Source organism: Myotis daubentonii, chromosome 1 (genome assembly GCF_963259705.1).
Source record: "Myotis daubentonii chromosome 1, mMyoDau2.1, whole genome shotgun sequence".
In the NCBI taxonomy this organism is placed as follows: domain Eukaryota; kingdom Metazoa; phylum Chordata; class Mammalia; order Chiroptera; family Vespertilionidae; genus Myotis; species Myotis daubentonii.
Genome location: NC_081840.1, coordinates 66,777,334 through 66,792,958, shown reverse-complemented (window position 1 = coordinate 66,792,958; position 15,625 = coordinate 66,777,334). Strand labels below are relative to the sequence as shown.

Below are 15,625 nucleotides of genomic sequence, written 5' to 3'. Positions count from 1 at the left end.
TGTGCCAACCTGCCTGCTGTTCTGAGTCGTGTCTGTTGCTAGCAACTCCCTCCTGGCCCCTTAGCCTGAACCCTATCCCCTCTGCTTAGCCCCTGCTTTTTCTCTTCCCCCGGCTGCAGCCAGCTCTGGAAAGAGTCCTCAGCCTGAGGCCTCCGGCATCTCTTAGCGGGGAAGGAGGTTTCAGCCTTCCCCATGTCCCAGACCCAGGTAGCTTTTCCCTGTTGCCTCCCCGGGGATTCAAAACTGGTCTTTGCCACTTGGGCTCCTGTTGATGATGACAGGATGCTTTGTGTCTTAGCCTCAGGGCCTTGCTAGATTATGATCTCTGAAGCAGAACTGTGACCTTCATTTTTAAATTCTCAAAGATTGGACGGATGGATGGATGGATGGATGGATGGTTGGTTGGATGGTGAGGTGAGAGGATAGAGTGTGCCAGGATGCTCGCCTCCTGGTATGTCACTTCACCCTCTCCCTCTCCCACCCCTCAGCACAGACATGCTCCACACTCCATTCAGCTGGGACTCCTAAAGGTTTTATCCACTTGTCTGTCAAGGAAAACACTGGGCAGCAGCCATGACTGGCTCCCAGAAAGCCCAACTGACAAGAACTAGCTGCGACTGTACATACAACAGGGGTGGCACATGTGACCTCATCTTCCGATGTTCCTTGTCCATGTTCCAAGGAGCCACTTCCCTCTCAGCCCGGAATCCAGAGGCTCGGGGCAGGCCTGACGGTGCTGAGGCTGCTAAAAGGAGTGTCACAAGTCTTATTTCTGAGGCCGACTGAGTCTCCGGAGTTTCTTGAGTTGACTGAGCAGTTCGGAGATAAAAGGCTGAGGAGAAATGGGTGAGATTGAGGCATGGAGTCACACCCACCACCATACGTCCCCCCTAATATCTCCCTTACCCCATCTCCTAGAGCAGTGGTTCTCAACCTCCCTAATGCCGCGACCCTTTAATATAGTTCCTCATGTTGTGGTGACCCCCAACCATAAAATTATTTTCGTTGCTACTTCATAACTGTAATTTTGCTACTGTTATGAATCGTCATGTAAATATCTGATATGCAGGATGTATTTTCATTGTTACAAATTGAACATAATTAAAGCATAGTGATTCATCACAAAAACAATATGTAATTATATATGTGTTTTCCGATGTTCTTAGGCGACCCCTGTGAAAGGGTCGTTTGACCCCCCCAAAGGGGTCGCGACCCACAGGTTGAGAACCGCTGTCCTAGAGCCAGGGAAGGGGGAACGACGCAGGCCCAAGCTTTCCTTTCATTAGTTTCCTCCCCACCGGGCCTCCTCTTACCCCACCACAGCAAAGCGTCCTTACCTCTGTGGGGCTGGGACAGTCTCGGAGAAGAGCCTGGGTAGGAGAGAGCAGACCGTGGGTCCCTGAGCCACCGCGCTTTCCCACAAGCCCCCACTCAGTCTTCCAGGAATTCCCTCTGATGTGGTTCCCCCACGCCACCCACGGAGGCAGAGCCTGGGTCCCTAGCTTCCCCTTAGTCCAAGCCCAGCTTCCAACCCCAACCCCTGGCCCCAGGGCCAGCCCCCATTCTACCTCCAAATGAGTTTTCTGCTCCTCTGTGGATAGTTCCATGAGAGCTTCCAGGTCAATCTCCAGCTCAGAAGGGGCTGGTTGATCCTGTTTGGGAATCACATGGGGCTCAGAGAGGCCTGGCCAGCTAGTGCTGGAGTGAAAGTTACTGTCGGGCTCACCCATCCCCCACTCTATTTTCCATGTTCAGTTCCTCTCGTCTTATTCAAACCATGCATTCATCCTTCCATAACAGTTACTGGGCACCTACTGTGATCTACCGGAAGAGCCCTAGAAGTCTTTAAAAAGAGTGTCTGTTTTCATTTCAGAAGTTTTACATATATTGTTGGTAGAGATATAAATGGTACAGCTGCTTTGGAGAAGTTTGGTCGTTCCTTAAAATGTTAAATATATATTTATCATCTGGCCCAGTAATTCCACTCCTAGGTCTATTCCCAAAAGAAATGAAAACATATGTCCACACAAAAAATTTGCACATGAACGTTCATAGCAGCACCATTTATACTAGCCAAAAAGTCTAAAACAACCCAAATGCCCATCAACTGATGAATGGATAAATGAAATATGATGTAGCCCTGCAATGTTACTCATCAATGAAAGGAACAAAGCACTGATTCGTGCTACAACATGGATGAACCTTGAAAACATTGTTAGTGAAAGAAACCAGTTATAAAGGGCTACATATTATATGATTCAATTTGTATGAAATGTCCAGAATAGATAAATCTATGGAGACATAAAGTAGATTAGTGGTTTCTTAGGGCTGGGAATGGTGGCGGTAGGGAATGAGGTATGATTGCTAATGGGTTCAGGGTTTCTTTGGGGGGTGATGAAATGGCCTAAAATTAGATTGTGGTGGTTGCACAACCATTTGAAGATATTTAAAATATGAAATTTCCCATTTTGAGTGGTGAATTATATGGTATGTGAAATAAAGCTATCTTTAAAAGTTATTATAGTCGTCCTAGCCGGTTTGGCTCAATGGATAGAGCGTCAGCCTGCGGACTGAAAGGTCCTAGATTCGATTCTGGCCAAGGGCACATGCCAGGGTTGCAGGCTTGATTCCCAGTAGGGGGCATACAATCAATGATTCTCTCTCTCATCATGTTTCTATCTCTCTCTCTCCCTCTCCCTTCCTCTCTAAAATCAATAAAGATATTTTTTAAGTTATTATGGTCATTGAAAAAAATTTAACTACAGAAGTTATAAAATTAAAGATGAAAGAAGCTCAAGAGAATAAGAAGACAAGCCACAGATTGGGAGAAAATATTTGCAAGAGATATATCTGATAAAAAACTGTTACCCAAAATATACAAAGAACTCTTGAAACTCATAAATAAGAAAAGGACAATTTAAAATGGGCAAAAGATCTGACCAGATATCCCACCAAAGAAGATACGCAGATGGGAAATAACAGCTGAGAAGATACTCAGTAACACATGTCATTAGGGAATTGCAAATTAAACCGACAATTAGATACCACTGCACACCTATTAAAATGGCAAGAAATCTGAAACACTGACAACACCAAATGCTGGTGAGGATGCAGAGCAATGGGAACTCTCATTCATTGCTGGTGGGAATACAAAGGGGTACAGTCACTTTGGAAGACAGCCTGTTTCTTACAGAACTGAACACAGTCTTACCATACAATCCAGCAATTGTGATCCTTGGTATTTACCCAAATGACTTGGAAACATTTCCACACAAAAACCTGCACACAAATATTTATAGGAACTTCATTCATAGTTGCCAAAACTTGGATGTGACAAAGATGTCCTTCCTTAGGCAAAAGGATAATAAACCGTGGTACGTCCAGCCAATGGAATATTCCTCAGCATTAAAACAAAATGAGCTGTCAAGCCATGAAAGGACATGGAGGAACCTTAAGTGCATATAACTAAGTGAACGAAGCCAATCTAAAAAGTCTACATATTGTATAATTCTAACTATATGATATTTTAGAAAAGGCAGAACTATAGAAACAGTAAAAAGATCAATGGTTGCCAGGAGTTGCGGGGAGGCTGGGATGAATAGGTGATACACAGGGAGTGTTCAGGGCAGTGAAACTATTCTGTATGATATTATAATAGTGGATACATGTCAATATACATGTGTCAAAACCATAGAATGTATAACACCAAGAGTGAATCCTAATATAAAATATGGACTTTGGGTGATTACGATGTGCTGGTATAAATTCATCAGCTATAACAAGTGCACTGCTCTGGTGGGAGACATTGATAGTAAGGGAGGCTATGTACTATGTGTGGGAACGGGAATAATGGAACTCTGTACATTCTGCTCACTTCTGCTGTGAACCTAAAACTGCTCTAAAAACCAAAGTCTATTTTTAAAAAAGATGTGAGCTCAAGGGCCAAGATTTAATAAACTTAATAATTTTTACTGCATCACCAAGGACTTCCGTAAGTGACAGTGGTGTGGTGGTGAAGAACATGATTACTAGTACAGGCTGGTGTCACTTTTCTTTTTAATGAATTGAGGCGACGCGGGTTAATAAAGTTAAATAGATTTCAGGTGTACAATTCTACAATCTGTATATTGTATTGTGTGTTCACCACCCCAAGTCAGGTCTCCTTCCATCACCATTTATCCCCCCTTCACCCTCTTCTACACCCTCCCATCCCTTTTCCCTCTGGTAATCTCCATACTGTTGTCTGTGTCTATGAGGGTTCTTTTCTTTTTTTCTTAATCCCTTCACCTTTTTCACCCAGCCTGCCAGCCCCCCTCCCCTCTGACATGTCAGTCTGTTCTCTATATCTATTTCTATTTTGTTTTTTAATTTTGTTCATTAGACTCCACATATAAGTGAACTCATATGGTACTTGACTTTCTCTGACAGGCTCATTTCACTTAGCATAATACTCTCCAGAGCTATCCATGCTATTGCAAAAGGGAAGATTTCCTTCTTTTTATGGCCGAGTAGTATTCCATTGTGTAAATACACCACAGCTTCCTTATCCACTCATCTACTAATGGACACTTGGGCTGCTGCCAGATCTTGGCTATTGTAAATAACACTGCAACGAGCATAGGGGTGCGTGGTGTCACTTGATTGATTCATTCTAAGAGCCATTGTTGCTTTTGCACCATCAGTACAAGTGTCCACATAGTGAAAAAGGCAAACAACATCTTAGTATTATTGTGAAAATAATCACAGGCCCCCTGAGATCGTCTTGGGAACCCCTGGAGTCACCAGGACACACTTCAAGAACTGCTGCCTTACCCATTTTTCTATTAGCTTGTTCAGTTTTTTCTTACTGATTAAAAAAAAAACAAGATTAGCCCTAGCATTGCACATATGATAGAAATATCATTTGTCCAGACGGGTTTGGGGAAATAGGTGTATGTGTTTAAATAGTTAAATCTAATGATCTTTTCCAGTTTAGGTTTTGCTTCCTTTTTAGGTTATGCTGAACAAGTTCTTTCCATACTGATTTGGATAGTTTATATTCGCCTTTCCAAACCTCACCTTTTTCATTTGGTTATTAATCCTTTGGGATAATAACAAATATGTGTCAAGTGGCTACTATTAACCTGGCGCTGTGAACTTGGGAAACTCAGTGAACGAAACAAAGAACCTGCCCTCAAAGAGCTTACATGTTAGGGTGAAAGGGCTATCTTAGAACCTGGCATTGTTTTCATAGCCATGATAGGAACAGATGTACTAAGTAATCAACTTGTGTAATTTAACTAAAGGTAGAGGACATTGGAGCAACTTTTTGGACTATGGAAATGTCCCATATCTTGACTGGGGTACTGGATACCTTATAGCAAAGTACATTCACATGGAGACTTCAAACGGGCCAATTTTATTCTATAATTGATTTTAAAAAAATACCTTTTATTGATTTCAGAGACAAATTAACAGTTTTGGTCCTTCCATTCCTTTTTCAAAACAAACAGTGCTAGGCGTCTAAGATAGCTCTTTCACCCTAAGCTCCAGACTTCCCCTTTGCTTCCTTGGTTTCTAGCTCATCTGATTCAGCATTCACTCATTTAATGCATATTTATTGAGAGAATGCTGTACACCAAGCATTGTGATGAATATTGGGGTTATAATAGCAAGACAGACAGACATGATGATCCTGCCCTTGAAAAGCTTATAGTCTCCTGAGGGATACAGACGTATGAAAAAGCAGTTGCACTAGGGTGGTAAGCACGCTGATGAGATACTTTGGGAGAATATGGAAGGGGAACCGAACCAAGCCTGGGGTTTAGGAAGGCTTTCTGGAAGGAAGTGACCTCTAATCCGAGACCAGAAGGCTGGTAAGAGTTAGCCAGATATTTAACTTCTGGTCATGATGGAGTAGCAGGGACCAGATTTATTCTCCCAACATAAGTGCTAGAACACTAGACAAAAACATATGAACAGTGTTTTCAGATATTAGACAAGAATGCCTGCGAGAGAAGGGAAATGAAAGAGGTAAACTCCATACTTGCCCTGAATTGCTTTCTAGAGGCCATTTCCAGACAAGAGAGCAGAGAGAGAGAATCCAAGCAGAGCACAGTGGTCTTGCTACGTTGACATGACAGAGATCAGAATTCAGGGTTGAGGTGACTGGAATCTGCTGGACAAAGTTCTGAAGAGGAGGGAGTTAGAAAGAAAATAACCTTCAGAAATCTGCATAAGGGGTCTCCTAAGTCTGCTGAACACAAGTGCCCATGCCTAGGGTAAAACTTCATGAAGCCAGGCACCATGAGATACCGAAAGCACAGAGTGAACCGTTCCCAGACCTCACAGAGGTGTGGAGACAAGTCAAAGTCCACCCAGCCAGAGCCACAGTCAGCACTGATCATGCAGGGATTCAGCAGAGACCTCAGAGGGGCCATGCTTCACTACGGGGGTAAATTATTCTCTAGATTAAAGGCGACTCTAGGCTAATGCTAACAGCGCTTAAAAACAAGCCTCGGCAGAACCTCAAGTAACTAAACTACCTACTAGGATAAAGCCCAACAGTCTTAAAGGAAGAAAAAAAAATCCAGTTACTCAACAACATAAAATTTACAATACAATTCAGTATCCAGATAGATAGTCATGGCAAGAAGCAGAAAATGTTCCCTATAAACTAGAAGGAAGATCAATTCATAGAATCAGACCCACAAATGACAGAGATGATGGAATTAGACAAGGAAAACATGAACACAGTAATGATGAAAATAAAAGATATGAGAAAGAACCAAACATCTAGAGATGAAAAATACAATATTTTAAATGAAAAATTTACTGGATGGAAATAACAGCATACTTGCAGAAGAAAGGATCAGATGAACTGGAAGATATACACCTGGACCAGGAATGGAATACACAACTTTTTGTGTATTCAACCAACTGAGCCACCAAAAAATGTTATATGACTTATGATGTTATATTAAATATAAGGAACATATATAACCTAGAGTCAGATTGCCCCTGCCGTCTGGAGTTGAAAAATGGGCTCATATCATAATCCATATTCTTTCCCTCCAGTTTTTTTTTTAATTCTCAGAAAATGAGCAGATATATCAAACAACTCCTGCTGAGATGAACAAGTGCGGTACGCTTGTGACTCTCTATTACATGTGGCAGTATCCTGCCAGATGCTGCCAGATACGGCCCCTTTCTCAGCTCCACTCCCTACTCAGGCCCCTCTCCTGATCTCTCTGCCCTGAGACCAGCCATGGAGTAAGGTTCAGAGATGAACTAACAATGTCTGTTTTCACAAATTCATTGGCAATACGTCTTTAAATTTGGAAGGTTAACAGACTGTTTCTTAAAATCTCACCACACTAAAAGAGCTGCGTCAAAATGCTAGCTGCCAGCAGGAAAAGATCGTGTCATGAAATCCATAGGAAAGGAATGTTTCAAAATCTGGAGTGATCAACAGTGTCTCCCCTGCTGCTGTGTGCACTGGATTTAGCTCAAGGCAATGATTGGTGACCTTGCCAAGAGCTCTTCATAGAGTTGGGGGAACAGAAGCCAGATTTTGATGGTTTGAATGGTGATAGGAAGGTAAGTAAAGGATGTGAGTATGGACAAATCCTTTAAGTAATCTTATTGTAAAGGAGACACGAACTATGGGATGGTAATTAGAGTGGGGCCCGTTGATGAACGAGAGTGTTTTTAAAACAGGAGAAGCTTATGGGTGTTTAAGCCCCTGCTTAGAGCCAAACCCACACTCTCCCTCTGGACCATAGGAGCGCTAGCGCCCCAAATCTGTCTGGGTTGAATCCAGACTTGCTTCCTCTGAAGACCCCAAAGCAGGCTGTACACCCCGTGAGAAGAGGTGGGGCCCTTCATCAAAGGAAGGTTGGGTCCCATTAAAAAAACTAAACAAGTAGTGATGCATCCCTGGAACCCTTTCCAACTGTGCCATTTAAGGGGGACATGTAAGGGAGAGCCCTGGTGGGTGGCGAGGGGCCCTGTGAAGTTAGAACTGGGGTCAGGTAAGTCTGGAGGCTCTATTGCTTCCATCTCTGCCCAAGGTGATCAGCCACTTGGGGCTGCCCCAGTCACCTGGCTGCTTCCGGATGAAAAGAGCAGGGATTAGGAGAGGAACTGCCACCTGCACCTTTGGACAATCACCATGGCAACTGCAGGCCAGGTGTTTTATTTCAGTCATTGCCTGGGAGCGGTCCTCCTACATGTCCTATTGGAAATGTTATAAGCTCGTTATTGTACAGCTCCCTCCGCCCCCGCCCGTCCCCTTAATCTTGCAAAACAAGTTTTGTCTAGTGTCTCTCTTTGATGCCCCGAAGGACTTGCCCTGCGGTGTCTGAAATATGAGACTTTTCATGCAAGTGCACAGCAATCTGAAATTGAAACTGATCCAGAGAGAGAGGGTGCTGGCAGTAGTGACGGGCAGGGGAGGCGTTCTGCAAGGTCAGAGCAGACTCAGGCCAAGAAAGTTTGCCTCTCCCGCTCCCGGCGTCAGGACCTCTGCCACCTACCCCAGGATGCAGCAGGGAACAAGGTCAACACCTGGACCAAGCAGACACCAGACCCAGGGAGCCTCACAAGGCAGCGTGGGCCAGATGGACGACTCCTCCCCACCCAACCACGGAGCTGCTGGCACAGCCCTTTCCTGGAAGAATCACAGGCCCTTGTTTCCCACAAGAGACAGAGAGAAAGAGAGAGAGAGAGAGAAAGGACCTGAGTCAAGAAAGAGGAGAAATAAGGACCATGGTATGAGGACAAGTAAGACTTCTTGTTTCTGGCTTGGTGCAGTGGCTCTCTGCCAGCTACATGCTAGAGTCAACTGTGGAGCTTATAAAAAAGACCGGTGCCCGGGCCTCACCCTAGTAGATTCTAATTAAATTCAGTTGAGGTGCAGCCAGGGCACTGATTTTCTTCCTGAAGTACCTCAGGTGTATGGAGAACCACTAGATGCGCAAGTAAGTGCTCAGGCTCTTCGGGCAGAGCCCCGGCTGCAGCCCTGAGTACCGTAGCTTCCTAGCTGCTCAACATCGCTAAGCTTCCATGTCCTCCAGGGTGAAACAGTAGCTACCTAACGGAGTCGGGCAGGTGCTGAATGAAATAACGCACATCAAATGCTGGCCCTGTGCCCAGCAGGTGCTTAAGTGCTCAAAATGCTTTCTTGTTAAAGCAGCAGTCGCTACTCATTAGGATCCCAACGTGGAGATAGCTAAGTGCTTCCCACGACAAGGGGTCAAAACCCATCCTTTGGCCCGGGGGGAACTGAGGGTAGTCAGTGACCAGCTGCTGGCGTTCGTGCTGGTTGCTCTGATGTTCTGGTCCCGGTCTATTCATGCTGAAATGATGAAAATGTTCTATATCTGTGCTGACAATATGAAGCCACTAGCCACATGGGGCTAATGGGTAGTGAGACCGAGAAACTGAATTTTTAATATTATTTAATTTTCATTAATTTGAAGTTAAATAGCGACACATGGCTGATATCTACAGTATTGGACAATGTAGCTCTAGATGTGTATGTATGTTGAGGATAAGAATAAAAAAAAGACATAAAAGAAAAAAATAGCCCTTCTGTTATCTCGCTTGAGCACCAAAACATCCTAAAAGGAGATATTGACAGGCATTTAGAGTCCTGTTTTATAGATGAGGAAACCAAGTCTCAGAGATGGTAAAAGACATGCCCCGGACTATGAAGAGAGTTAGAGGCAGAGCCCAGACCAGAGGGGCCAGATTTCTGGGCTGCAAACTCACGCTTCGCCTGTTGGGAAAAGCGTTCTCTCCGTGGGAGCATCTCACATCCACCCTCCAGCTCCTCCTGAGGTTTCAGAGCAGACCTTTTCTCAGCTCCCTGGCCAGGCTGCAAGCCCCCCACCTTCCCCACCGCCCGCCACGCTACCCACCTGGAAGAGCTCCTGAACCTTCGCATCCACCCACTGCTCCACGTCCAGCCAGCGCTGGAGGTGCCCCCGGTCATACTTCACCGTCAGCCGGATCGGTCTCCGGGACCTGGGCGCCTTGGACGGGTCGGGGTGGGACTTTGACTCTGAGTCTGTGGATGACGTCCTCCTCTTCCCAGAAGCCCACTGGACCTTCTTACTTGAGTTCTCCCTGTCAGGGTTGGGAGAGGTGCAGGAATCAGGGTTTGAAGACAGCATGGAAGGAATGGCCTGGGCAAGGAGCTGGGATAAACCAGTCAGAGCTAGGTTGCCAGGGAAGTGAGAAAACCGAAAACAGGAGAGACCAGCAGGGAAGAAAGGTGGGAGGGGCAGGGGTCAAAGATCAACAACAGGTACTGGAAATGCCAGACTCCTGGCTCCTGGCTGCCAGTGAATGGCACTCCTGAGCTGAGCTGTGCCCTAGCTTTCCTTTTTAGCAGGTGCAGAGGCTCAATGTGACATAAACTGCAAATGAGCAAAGGTCAAGAGGGCGCCATGCCTCGGAGGAGGAAGGGGCCCTTGCTTGGGTCCTGAGGGGGGTGGGGCTGTGCTCTGTGGCTAGCTCTGGAACGGGACCAGAGTCACACTCATCTGAGAACCTGCTGCACTCCGCCGCCCGCCCGGGACTAGATCTACCTGCGTCAGAGGGAACCTGCAGGAGGTCCTGCTCAGAGGATGGCGCTGCAGGGATAGTCAGGGGGTGGTTATCTGTGGCCCTCATGGAGCCAGTGCCCTCTTGTGTGTGGGTGTGTCTGCCCGGGAGCTGCCTTTAGGAATATGTGAGGGAAGGGGCGCTGTGTGCACGCAAAGGCAAATTTATCAAGCTTGTCTCCAATTCCCTTTTTCCAGAGGCAACTGCTTAGGAAGCCATGTTTACCATCACATGACCCTCCCCTGACTCACGTCCTTCCCGACAGAGGAAACCTGCAGACTAACTTTTACCCAGCTGTCAAGGCCTACTACTTCTACACATGCTTGCATTCCAAAGGAATGGTATTTTCGTTTGTTTAGTCCCTTGTAACAAAAACACCTAAACTTTTTAGAAAAGTTACAGAACACTAATTTTTTAAAATTGATTTTTAGAGAGAAAGGAAGGGAGAGAGAGAAAAACATTGATTTGTTGTTCCACTTACGCATTTATTGGTTGATTCTTGTATGTGCCCTGAGCAGGGATCAAACCCACAACCTTCGTGTATCAGGACAATGCTCTAACCAACTGAGCTACACAGCCAGAGTTAACTTTTTTTTTTTAATGAAAAGCTCAGAAGGACAAACAAATGAAAGTGAAACTTTCTCTTCTTTCTCCAACTCCTCTCCCCAGAGGCAACTGCCATCAACAGCTTGTCTTTAGTTCTCCTGTAATCACCATTATCCTTTTATGCAACACCATAAATGTGTCCGTTTTAGACAGTATCTCTTATCTCCTTAATCTGAAGGATGAGAAATTAACTCCCTCACACTAACTCCATCACCTTTACTTTCCACATTCCAATTTTTATTTATATATCACTTTTGAGGTCTGTTAGCAGTTGCCTTTATGTTGAGTTTCTGTTTCCCACGTATGGACTTCAACCATTATACTCCTAAAAGACAGCTTTAGACAGAGGCCAACCGATGAGTCTTTAGGTCCAACTTTAGGCCCTGGAAAAGCCCAGGCGGTGAAGGAAGATTGACAGATCTCAGTTCCAACTCAACTTTGCCTTGCATCGGTTTCATAAGCTCTTTAAGTCTGTTTACTCATCTGCAAAATGGGGTTCAGGGGAGGATTACATGAGATGATAGATATAAACATTTAGCATGGTGTCCAAAAGAGTCCCTTCTTAGTAAACATCCATTCCCTTCCTTTCTCCCCCTTCCCATTCTCCCTGCCTTCCTGGTGAGGCTCTGTATCAGAAAGGCTGGCCCTGGGACTTCTCAGTGACTTCCTTCCTGGGCCTCTTTGGAAGAGGGTGGAAATTAGCAAGGATAGGGAGGCCTCTAAAATGCATCCTGCAGACTCTCCTGTAACTTTGACACTCTGTGATGGGAAGTCATTATTGTGATAGTCCCCTCTCTCTGCTGCTTCCTGTCTTCTGAAGGATCTGAGGGCCCTTTCAGGAAAAGGAAGCAAATCAGAGGAGTCAGTGGGTTTTGTTCATTCATCACCTCATTCACTTAACAAAGACTTTATGAGCTCCTCTAGCAGGCCAGTATTAGGCTCAGCACCAGGAGGGGTGATCCAAAAGAGACACCGTTCCTGCCTTTATAGAACTCGCCATCTAGTATAAAAATAAGCAAACATCAATCAGCTAATAAATAAATATAAAATGGCAACTGTATTTAGTGATCTAAAGAAAAAAGTGCCATAAGGTGTCATGTAGTGAGTAATAACATTTGAACTGAATGCTGAAGGATGAGTAGGTGTGAACTAGGCACAAGGGCCAGGAGGAGTGGCCCTGGCAGAAGGCAGACCATATGAAAGCCTCTGTGACACGAAGGAGATGATGAATACAAGGGACAGAGAGTCCAAGGGATTGGAACAGAAAGGAGGGGGCCATGAGCAGAAGGTGTGAAAGTATCTACACAGGGCCCGGTGAATCACGTTAAGGAGTTTTATCTCTATTCTAAGAGCCTTGGGAATCACTGCAAAATCTGAAGCAATGGTGGTTGGGCAGACTGACATAATCAGATTTAAATTTCTAAAAGATCACTCTGGCCATTGAATAGAGAGAGGATCAGAGGGTGCAGAAGGGCTGGAGGAGACAGTTAAGAAGCCATCACTTAGGGCTTGACTAGGGGAGGTAGTGTTGCTGATAGTAAGAAGTGGAGAGATAGGAGAGGTATTTAGACCTTTAACAGAACTTTAATTGAGAACATAAATATGCAAACTTCATGGATGCCTACATAGAGACATAGACAGGTTCATGCATGGAGCCTCTCTGAGCCTGTTTCCTAATTTGTAAACTGGAGGTTGGTGGGATTCTGCATCAGCAAACAGTGTGGACCTGGTAAAACTCGAGGGCACACGAATGAGTTACTCCCATCCTATATAATAAGAGCCTAATATGCAAATTGTCCCCTTAGGCAGTCATTTGACTGAGAGTTCCGCCAGGAGACCGGGAGTTCGACCGCTTGCTATGACATGTGCTGACCACCAGGGGGCGGCACGAAACATGGCAGGCATTGGCGATGCAGTGCCAGCACGGGCAACAGTGGAGGTGCTGCCAGCCCCGATGGGGCCCCGATGAGAGCGGGACCTCGGCGGGATGGTGGAGTAGGTGAGTGGGCGGCACCAGGCCAAGGCAGGTGCGAGCAGGGGCCCAATCGCCCCGCAGATCGCCCCGCAGATGGTGACCAGCATTGGCGGTGGCAGGAGGCAGGGCCGCAGCTGGCTTCCAGGCGCTGAGGGAGCTGGGTGGGGTGGGAGGGCCCCCCAACTGGGGAGGCCTCTAGCCCCAACCAATCACCCTGCAAGTGGGATGGTGGAGCAGGTGAGGGGGCGGTGCCAGGCCAAGGCGGGGGTGCCAGGCAGGGCTGTGAGGCTAGGGGTGCGAGCTGGGGCCCAATCTCCGCAGGCCACCCCAAGGGACCCCATCTGTGCACAAATTCGTGCACCTGGCCTCTAGTTATTAATAATGTGAGGCTCCTTAAGGTATTCTCCAATGATACATCTGATAAGGGGTTAATATCCAAAATTTATAAAGAACCTAAACAACTCAAAACTAAAAACAAACAATCCAATGAAAAAGTGGACAGAGGACCTGAATAGACACTTCTCCAAAGAGGGCATACAGATGGCCAATAGACATATGAAAAGATGCTCAAAATCACTAACCATCAGAGAAAGGCAAATTAAAACCACAATGAGATATCGCCTCACACCTGTCAGAATGGCTATCATCAATAAACCCACAAACAAAGTGGTGAAAGTAGTGGCATTTGAATGGTGGAAATATGGGGTATTTTAAAATTCTATTCCATTCTATTCCATGTTATATTTTTTTTCAAATGCTGAAAGCAAGTCACTTTGTTTTTCAAGACTCACTAATGGAGTCCAACCTGTTCTGTTAGAGGCAATTCCATGATCTAGTTACTCAATGCCCTGTTATTAAATGTATGGGATTGCTACCAATTTTTGCCATTATAGTGCTGTTCTGAACATCCCTGTAACTATTCCTTTGTTAGCATTTCATGATTTTTCCCCCCCTTAAGAGAAGTTCTAGAGGTAGAACTACAAGGACAGAGGATGTGTAAAATTATAGGAGAATTTAATATTTATGGTCATATTAGCTCCCTGAAAAATTGTACCAAATAAACTGTTTATAGTTTGATGTCCTAATATGTTCAGTTAATGAATATGTTAGTTATATACACATTGCTGCAAAATAATTATCCCCAAATTTAGTAGCTTAAACCAATACGCATTTATTACATCACTGTTTCCGTAGGTGGCTTGGCTGGCGCCTCTGGCTTAGGGATGCTCAGAAGGCTGCAAGCCAGGTGCCGGCCAAGGCTGTTGGTCAGAGACATTGTTTCTTGCCTTGTGGGCCTCTCTAGAGCAGCGGTCGCCAACCTGCCGCCAGTGGTCCGCAGACCACCGGCTGGCAACCGCTGATCTAGAGGATACTCACCACATAGTGGCTTCCACGAGATCCAAGGCACCAGAAGAGGGAGGGTGTCAAGCAAGATGGAAATCACAGTCTTTTCGTAGCCTAATCTAGGAAGTGACACCCCATGACATTTGGCTCAGCAGCAGCCAGCCACTAGGTCCAGCCACACTCCAGGGGGAGAGATGACACAACAGCAGGTGGGGATTACTGGTGGCCACTTATGGGCTACCCACCACACTGGAATTTGTGCCTGCCCTCAGAGCACAGTGTGGTGGCCTTGTCTTCTGGGGTCTGTGTGAACGCCCCGCAGTGCCTGGCGGAGCAGCTCAGGCTGGAGGCTGGGGTGGAGAGGATCAGCAGTACTGCATGCAGAAAGCCTGCAAGGATGCTCTGCTGGTCAGTGTTCCAGCTGGAAGGGACCCTTCTGGGAACCCAGATCCTGTGCTTTCCTCTGGAGCCTAGGAAAGAAGTTCACTGAGGAATGCCTTCGACGCCAAGTGATGAATGGCTGCCTCCAAGTCTCAAGAAGACATTTTTCTCTAATCAAATGACTTTCAGATATTTCAGACCTTGCCTGTGGCCTGGTACCATAGCCAGAATTCACAGAAATTGATGAGTTTGTACTCAAATAAAGAATCTGGGGGAGCCCAGCCTGTGTGGCTCAGTGGTTGAGTGTCGACCTATAAACCAGGAGGTTACAGTTCAATTCCCAGCCCGGGCATATGCCCGGTTGCAGGTTCGATCCCCAGTGTGGGGCATGCGGGAGGCAGCCAATCGATGATTCTCTCTCATCATTGATGCTTTTATCTCTCCCCCTTCCTCTCCGAAATCAATAAAAAAAAATATAAATTTTTAAAAAAGAATCTGGGGGAAAGGAGTAGACCTTTTTTTTTTCTAATGTTTTTTAATTGATTTGAGAGAAGGGGGTTTGGAGGATAGGCACTCAATTGGTTGCCTCCTGCATGCCCCCTACTGGGGATCGAGCCTGCAAACCAGACATTTGCTCAGATTGGGAATTGAACCGGGGACCTCTTGGTGTATGAGACAATGCTCAACCAACTAAGCCACACTGGCCAGGGCAAGGAGTAGACTTTTCAA

The 15,625-nt window shown here is 45.8% G+C and overlaps 1 protein-coding gene and 1 pseudogene across 1 annotated transcript; one reads left to right on the top strand and one right to left on the bottom strand.

Moving 5' to 3' along the window:
* Positions 1-510: 510 nt before the first annotated feature.
* PPP1R14D (protein phosphatase 1 regulatory inhibitor subunit 14D) lies at positions 511-10,303 on the bottom strand. Its single transcript, XM_059660253.1, has 4 exons — positions 9,903-10,303; positions 1,569-1,652; positions 1,338-1,370; positions 511-832 (listed from the first exon to the last, which is right to left on the bottom strand). The coding sequence occupies exons 1-4, from the start codon at positions 10,155-10,157 to the stop codon at positions 767-769; spliced, it is 438 nt and encodes a 145-aa protein (XP_059516236.1). The 5' UTR covers positions 10,158-10,303; the 3' UTR covers positions 511-766.
* Positions 10,304-14,747: 4,444 nt separating this feature from the next.
* LOC132224673 (guanine nucleotide-binding protein G(I)/G(S)/G(O) subunit gamma-10-like) lies at positions 14,748-15,078 on the top strand (annotated as a pseudogene).
* Positions 15,079-15,625: the final 547 nt, after the last annotated feature.